This window comes from Daucus carota, chromosome 7 (genome assembly GCF_001625215.2).
Source record: "Daucus carota subsp. sativus chromosome 7, DH1 v3.0, whole genome shotgun sequence".
NCBI lineage: Eukaryota > Viridiplantae > Streptophyta > Magnoliopsida > Apiales > Apiaceae > Daucus > Daucus carota.
In genome coordinates this window covers 34,769,554-34,778,024 of record NC_030387.2, presented here as the reverse complement: position 1 = coordinate 34,778,024, position 8,471 = coordinate 34,769,554, and the positions used below count along the sequence as shown (strand labels likewise).

At 32.9% G+C, this 8,471-nt stretch overlaps 1 protein-coding gene across 1 annotated transcript; it reads left to right on the top strand.

The window, feature by feature from the left end:
* Positions 1-2,746: 2,746 nt before the first annotated feature.
* On the top strand, positions 2,747-5,825 carry LOC108193321 (4-coumarate--CoA ligase 1). The gene is made up of 5 exons (XM_017359927.2): positions 2,747-3,855; positions 4,184-4,382; positions 4,991-5,204; positions 5,313-5,415; positions 5,502-5,825. The coding sequence occupies exons 1-5, from the start codon at positions 2,860-2,862 to the stop codon at positions 5,628-5,630; spliced, it is 1,641 nt and encodes a 546-aa protein (XP_017215416.1). The 5' UTR covers positions 2,747-2,859; the 3' UTR covers positions 5,631-5,825.
* The last annotated feature ends 2,646 nt before the right edge of the window (positions 5,826-8,471 follow it).

The window sequence follows — 8,471 nt, the reverse complement described above, 5'->3', positions numbered from 1 at the left end:
TATGTTGTAATTCTACTAATTATAAACCTTTTTGTAACAAATACATCTTTCTGATCACCAATTAAAAAAAAAATCTTCCGAACAAATTCTAAACCAAAAAATGTAAGTTTATTTTAGTATTATCTTTACTACAAATTAAAACTTTTATTCCAATAATTTTGAAATTAATAAAAATAACTTTTATTTTCAAAATTTCAGAGAATTAGATAATTCCAATAGATTTGTCAAAAAAAAGATAATTCCAATGGTTTTTCTCTTTTTTTCTTCTTCTTTCTAGACTTGACTTATGTAGTCATGTTGGTTCAAACAGGAGTGGGAGGACATTTTCTTCCTCGGTTGGACTTCGGGGTCGTGAAATCCACCTCACCAGCAAAAATATCATTTTTTAAATGAATTGGATAGTGGCATAGTGCTCAACCAAAACTATGCAACTCCCGTCTTGCTCGATAACTTAGGGACCGTTTGGCTGGGCTTAAAAGAAGCGACTTATTGCTTAAAGTAATAGAATTGAATTATAAGTGATAAGTTGGTTTGGACTTATAAGCTATTTAAGTGTTTGGATAAATTCATTAAAATTCACGACTTATTAGGTATAAAAATTGCTAAAATAATAATAAAATATCATAAACTATCTTTTAGAATGATCCTACACATTGTTGTGAAGTTAAATTTCGAAAAAAAAATAAGTCAAGAAAAAAAGTTAGCATTTCTAACTTCCAAAATTTCAGCTTATAAGTCGCCAGAAGTGCTTCTAACTTCTTTACACAAACACTCCGCAAGAAGTAGAAGTTGGCTTATAAACTAGAAGTCGGCTTAAAAGCAGTAGCCAAACACCACCTTAGTATTAATTTAATGTGGATACTGTCGAGTCATATAGCGCCTTTTACTTCCTCATCTCACCAAGGATTTTCTTATCTCAGCTCCCCAATTCTTGTGTATAATTAACTGATATTAAACTAACATGGCAGCCCAGTTACGGTTTTTCAGATTTGCTATCAATCAAATTTGTACAAAACTAAATAACTAATACAGTACACCACACTAATTGAACGTTCAAATTGATGTACTGCTCCCTCTGTGCCTCTCATTTTTTTACAGTTACTATTTTGGGATGTCTCTCTCGTTTCTTTATGTTACTATAAATAATAAGTTTTTCTCATCATTACACCCATTATTTTTCTCCACTATTTCATATTTAACAATAAAAACTATTATTACACCCAATACTTTCCTCTACTATCTCAAATCTATTAGTATTAAATATTGATAGATCCCGCCACTTTACCCACTTTTCATCTAACTTTACTCATTTTTTATATATTGTCTTGGTCTTCGTGTCCCCCTACGATGTAAGGGGATGGAGGGAGTAATATATTTGAATGTCTGTCAGCAAAGACAGCTCAAGAACGTACAATGTTTGGTAAGAATTTGATTATTACTGTATCGCTCTACATAAAATTCAGAAAATGTACTCAAGGAGACAGTGAGCATGTTTGGTTGAGAGACTTTTGCTTCTCTCTCACAACTTCTTATTTTTTTCCGAATACTTTATTAACTTATTTACTTCTCACTTATACTCTATTTTTTAACTATAAATAAGAAGTCATTTCTTTTAAATTAACCCAAACGGCCTCAGTATATACTAGATCACTTAAATTTGGACTGACAAAAAAAAATCACATAAATTTGGACGGGGTACTGTACGTTCTTTTATTATTTATTATTAGCCTTAAACCTGTGCAAAGCACGGTCGACTATATAATTTTAAACTAATTATTAATTATTATATAATAGTAATATATATATATATTAATGATAGTAAATTTACTTTTTTAATTTTTTAACTAATTATAAATTATATTAAAATAAATAATGATGGAGTTTTTATCTTGTAGTATATCAAACTGTTTAGAGATGTAAGATTATGAGAATTCTACGTAGCAGACATTCAGTTATGAAAAGAATCACCAAATCAACATGATCAAACCAAAATTTTGCACCGACGACAAATTTTACCCATGTTGATTTATTATAATATAATATATATAATGTAATGTAACTGTAACAAACGTATCACCCAAAAAAATTAATGTATGATGATCTAGCATATAAGCGTGTAATACGTTTTGATTGAAGTAATTTAGATGTGTGAACATAAAATTTAGTAAGAGTTTAATATATGTTGAGCTTGTGATAATATAGTAAGTTCCTAGTAAATTTCACTTCCGCATATTTTAAAATTTTAGAAGAAATGATAAAATTCTGAAAAATATAATTATTTAACATAATATCAGTTCTTATAAGAGAGCTGGTTCGAAATTAGGTTGAGGGACAAATTATTATTATCAGTTTGAACAAATATCAAAGACGAATCAGATTTTAATCCCTAAATTTATAGGAAATTGTTCTCTTTAGAGTTGTCAAACAGCTATAACTAAAAATCGGGTGCGAAAAAGTAAAAACTTATATGAATTGCGGAAGTAATATTTTGCGTAAACCTTTTGATTACAAAAGCGATCCCATAAGTATACGTTAACCCTCCAGAAAAAGATAGTCAACTCGCCCCCTTCACCACCTAATATATTGAAGCCCACCTCCCACCCAATACCAAAACCAACCTTTTCCTTACCAACTACACTTACCATTTCTTTATACCCAAAACCACCCTTATACAAACCAAATAATCCCCATCAACTCCTCTCACCAACTCCTCATAGGCCACCTTGAATAAACTCAGACTTGCATTTATTTATAATCTCCTTCTTTTCATTCCCTTGTAATAAACTCCATTTCATCTTTTGTTTGATCAACCACAAACTCATATCCAAACTACCTCAACTCCCCCTGTCTTTGTTCCCCATGGAAACCAAAACTAACAAGAAACAAGACATAATCTTTAGATCAAAGCTCCCCGATATCGACATCCCGAAACACCTTCCGTTACATTCTTATTGTTTCGAAAATATTGCTAAATTTAGCGACAGGCCTTGTTTGATAAACGGCGCCACGGACCAAATCTACACGTACTCTGATGTTCAGCTCATTTCCAAAAAAGTCTCGTCAGGCCTCAATAAACTCGGGATTCACCAGGGCGATACGATCATGCTTCTGCTCCCGAATTCGCCTGAATTCGTGTTCGCGTTCCTCGGCGCATCGTATCGCGGCGCCATATCGACAATGGCGAATCCTTTTTTCACGTCAGCTGAGGTCATAAAACAAGTCAAGGCCTCGAACGCTAAGCTTATAATAACGCAAGCGAATTACGTTGATAAAATTAAAAAATATGCAAGCGAGAACAATTTGAAGGTCATGTGTGTTGACGCGCCTCCTGAAGGTTGTTTACATTTCTCCGAGCTGAGCCAGGCTGATGAGAATGATATGCCTGAGGTGGAGATTAGTCCTGACGACGCGGTGGCGCTCCCGTACTCATCAGGCACCACGGGGCTGCCTAAAGGAGTGATGTTGACTCATAAAGGACTTGTTACGAGCGTGGCGCAACAAGTGGATGGAGAGAATCCGAATTTGTATATGCATAGTGAAGATGTGATGCTCTGTTGTTTGCCTTTGTTTCACATCTATTCACTCAACTCGGTGCTGCTTTGCGGCCTTAGAGCTGGCACGGCTATTTTGATTATGCAGAAGTTTGATATTGTTCCGTTTTTAGAGCTGATACAAAAGTATAAGGTGACAATTGGACCGTTTGTTCCGCCAATTGTCTTGGCGATTGCCAAGAGTCCGGTGGTTGATAATTATGATTTGTCGTCGGTTAGAACTGTCATGTCAGGCGCTGCTCCTCTAGGCAAGGATCTCGAGGATGCTGTAAGAGCCAAGTTTCCTAATGCCAAACTCGGTCAGGTAATTACTTCATTTTAGCACCTATCAGTTATACGTCGTTTTAGCCTAGTTGATATCCCTCTTGAATTTCCGACTAATGAATTAGTGCTTGTTATTGTTGATTAATTGTCGGGTTATCAGAAATAGAAAATCTAAAGAAATGGTCATCATACTAGTTTCACCAATAACCAATAACCTAATTTTTTAAGTAGGACAGGATTATAGTTAAGCAGTTGCGTCATTTTAGAATTGGATATATGTATATTAAAAGCATAAATTCATTTCGTGTGGATAATTGTAAAACAGTTTATTGATGTGAATGCAAAATGCATGAAAAACAATAATGCAGGGCTATGGAATGACAGAGGCTGGGCCAGTATTAGCAATGTGTCTGGCTTTTGCTAAAGAACCATTCGAGATCAAATCGGGTGCGTGTGGGACTGTAGTAAGAAATGCAGAGATGAAGATTGTTGATCCTGATACGTCCGTCTCTCTACCAAGGAATCAACGGGGAGAGATTTGCATCAGAGGTGATCAAATCATGAAAGGTATGTGAACAATTAGATAAACTTATTTTCTCCTTGTAATTTCTTACCTAGTAATAATCTCTAGTATAGTACAGAATTCATCGAACGTGCATCCTTAGATTTGAACGCACAGGCAAAGCCGACCTGCATTATTAACTTAACCGAATCACAGATTTAACCGTTATGCAGTAAAAAGAAACCTACTGTTTCCGCAAAAACTCTGAATTTATCCGGATCATATTCTTAATCTTTGTTAACTAATCTTCTGTTTAAGCACTAAGTATCAGATTTATTCGATATTATTACTTTCCAAGCTTTTTAACATGAGAAACAGATGTTATGCAATCATCATCTCTGAACAAACATTTTGAAATAGAAAGGAAAATGGTTGCCATCTTACTTTATAAATGCAATCAATCAAGTAGGCTTACCTGCCAACAACCAAGTCCACAACGAGGGGCTGTTGCCAGCGACGCCTAATAAATTACTCTAAAGAAACACGTATGTGCAGAGAATAAAATCAGCGTTCAGTACAACTGAGCCTAATCTGGTTGTTTGATTTATACTTAAGGAATCAATAATTATAATGTAAGATCATGTAGTGATCTGATGGTAATGAAATGTATCAGGTTATCTCAACGATCCCGAGTCAACAGAGAGAACCATAGACAAAGAAGGTTGGCTTCATACAGGAGATATCGGGTACATTGATGACGATGATGAGCTATTTATTGTGGACCGATTAAAAGAAATAATCAAATACAAAGGCTTCCAAGTAGCCCCTGCTGAACTTGAAGCTATGTTGCTTACTCATCCTAACATATCAGATGCTGCAGTTGTTTCGTAAGTGTCTAGTGCATATTTCTCATGAAATGACTCTGAAGTTCAATTTCGCCACCTATTGATAAGGCAAAACACTAACACTCGTGCACATTGTTTTGGTTTATTCAGCATGATTGATGAGAAGGCCGGAGAGGTTCCAGTAGCTTTCGTCGTGCAATCAAATGGTTCAACTACAACTGAGGACGAAGTTAAGCAATTCATCTCAAAACAGGTAATTTTAGGATCCGAGAACACCACAGTGATCATTAGCAGTGTTCGTTGAATTTGTTTGTAAACTGGTGTAGTATCAAATTTCAGGTGGTGTTTTATAAGAGAATATACCGAGTGTTTTTCGTGGATTCGATCCCGAAATCGCCAGCCGGAAAAATACTTCGAAAGGACTTGAGAGCAAGGCTAGCAGCTGGTGATCTTCCTCAAACAAAATAAGGAAGAATGAGATGACAATTCTATAATGAACAAGTATCTGGTTTATGAAGTATGTTCCATATAATGTGATCTGTGTTTGTAAATTCTTTTTTCTTTGAATTTTTTAAGCTCGTAAACACATATGATCCTACGATATACTGGGTATTATTATTTGTATATATACTCTGGTTTAATAAGCCATTTTAAGTAAGAAAAGTGGCATATGTTTGTAGAAAGGGAAAATAGATTTTTTTGTCACCCAACTTATTATTTGTTTAGAAACTTACCACTGAATTATAATTTTTTTCTTTTTTGTCACTAATGTTAGGTTCGGACTTTTTTTTGTCACTAACGTTAGGTTCGGATTTGATTATTAACACTATATTATTTTTTTGGTATTATTGAAATATAGTGTTAGTCTGCAATATAATGGCGATCTGCTATGTGTCTATATCTTAGTGTTGTAGGTAGTTTATCTTGGAGGACGAGAGTTGGACACGCATTTTGAGACTCCAAAAAAATTCAGCATCTGTATAATGATATGATATGTGTCTATAACATTATATACAGTCATCTGTATGTCCCTTAGCTAGTTTACCTTGAAGTATGAGAGTTTAACAGGCATTTTGAGAACCTAAAAAATTTAGTTTTATGAATTATTTTAGAATTTCACAAATATATAGTATCACTTGACTTTATAGTTCTTTACCACTACTTGTCACGTATTTTAAGGTTCCCACTTTTTATAAATATAGTTCCATAAGTTAATTTTGAGATTTCCCTTCTGAGTAAAAAAAATCCGTACTCTCGTCCTCCAAGATAAACTACCTAGGGCACATATGGAGTACTACATATAAAGATATAGACACAGATCACTATTATATTGCAGACTACCGAAAAATAAATTTCCGAAAAATATCGTTTAGATGGTCGGAAAATTTAAATAAAGGTCTGATTTTAATTAAATATAATAAAATTTCCCAAAATGCCCCTTCAAAAGTTAACGGTAACGGCAGAAGATAACAGAAAGGGTGCCAAATGTTTACGGGTTAAAAGTAAGGGGCTGCATAGTGTTTATTCCAAAACTATTAGGTGCAATGTGCAACATGCTGAAATCAAAGAGGTGCCAAATGCAATTAACTTTAAAAAGAATAACATAGTGTTAATAATCAAATCTGAACCTAACGTTAGTGACAAAAAAAAAATCCGAACCTAACATTAGTGACAAAAAAGGAAAAAATTATAGTTCAGTGGTAGGTTTCTAAACAAATAATAAGTTGGGTGACAAAAAAATCTATTTTCTCCTGTAGAAACTAGTTGAGATTTACAGTGTACATGCCATTTAGACTGGTGTGGACTTTTTTCGCCTCGGTCTCAAAACCATGAGAGCGATTCTCCCATTTGTCACAATATTGAAATATTTAATGATGGATATTATTATCTTTTGCATCATTCTTATTAAAACTCACAAACAAATTTTATGGTCCTTTTTTGTCAAATAAAATCCATCACAATCAAGAAAAAAAAAAACCCAAAGTCAAAAGAAACTTTCACGATAACGGAAAATATGGATGATGATAATAAAAAATATTGATTAATCTCCGATTAACCTCCTCATTATTCCGTCAGTTGTGTGCAATAAAAAAAATTCTCTAGAATTAATGAAAAATCTACCGCAAAAGGACTACATAATTACATAGAGAAAATAGATTTTTTTGTCACCGAACTTATTATGTTTTTAGAAACTTGCCACTCAACTAATTTTTTTTTCTTTTTGGTCACTGATGTTAGGTGTGGAAAATTTTTTGCCACTAAAGTTAGGTTCAGATTTGATTATTACCATTATATTAATTCTTTGTAGTATTATTAAAATATAGTGATAACCAGTAATATTTTGATGATTTGATATATGTCTATCTTTATATATAATATTTTTATGTACCCAAGATCGTTTATCTTCGGTGATAAGAGTTAAACACGCATTTTACGGTTTCTAAAATTGTACTCTCATAAATTATTTTATATTTTCTTCCGAATAAAAATTTAGTGTTTGAATTTTTATACGCAAAAAGAAAATGTCATAAATCATTGAAGATTAAGTTTTCCTCTCTATTTATTTATCTTTATCTTGAAAATTATAATAAGATAAAGTTATTAAAAATAATGAGGATAAATTTAAGAGAGATCTTGGGCTTAACTAGGTGATTGAAACTTTAATAGTGAAAAATGATGCATCGTACCACTCAATTAGACTTTATTTTATCATGGAGAGCATAAATTATTTGAAGTCATTGATTCCATACTAATGATTTAATGAATTTCTAGAATTCTAATTACGATTTTTCCTGATTTTAATATTATATCACCTCATTTTATGTTATTATTGCTATATACAAAGATATAAACATACATCATATTATCAAAAAATTATATACTATCACTATGTATTAATGATGCTACAAAAAATTATCACAATGCTAATAATCATATCCGACCCTAATTTAGTGACTAGAAACAAATCCAAACCTAACATCAGTGACTAAAAGGAAAAAAAATTTAGTTGATTGGCAAGTTTCTAAAAACATAATAAATTCGGTGACAAAAAAATCTATTTTTCCAATTACATATATGTATTTTTATAGAAAAATTTAACACATGAATGAAGATGGCTATAGTTTAATTTTAGAAAAAGATGACTATACAAACTAAAAGAAAATCATTATACACGAGATATAATTATTTTGGTCAATTCTTGCAAAATTGTGTGATTCTGAACTCCAGAGTCCAGACAACAAGTCTCATCTTAGTTGCACAAGCCCAAGCCGCGTAGCCCAGCCCAGCCCAGTTTCCAACCCGTATAAA

Coding starts and splice junctions, on each gene's coding strand:
- LOC108193321 (XM_017359927.2), top strand. CDS start 2,860: ATGGAAACCAAAACTAACAAGAAACAAGACATAATCTTTAGATCAAAG. Junction 4,383..4,990: donor AGGTGATCAAATCATGAAAG/GTATGTGAACAA, acceptor GAAATGTATCAG/GTTATCTCAACGATCCCGAG. Junction 5,416..5,501: donor AGCAATTCATCTCAAAACAG/GTAATTTTAGGA, acceptor ATCAAATTTCAG/GTGGTGTTTTATAAGAGAAT.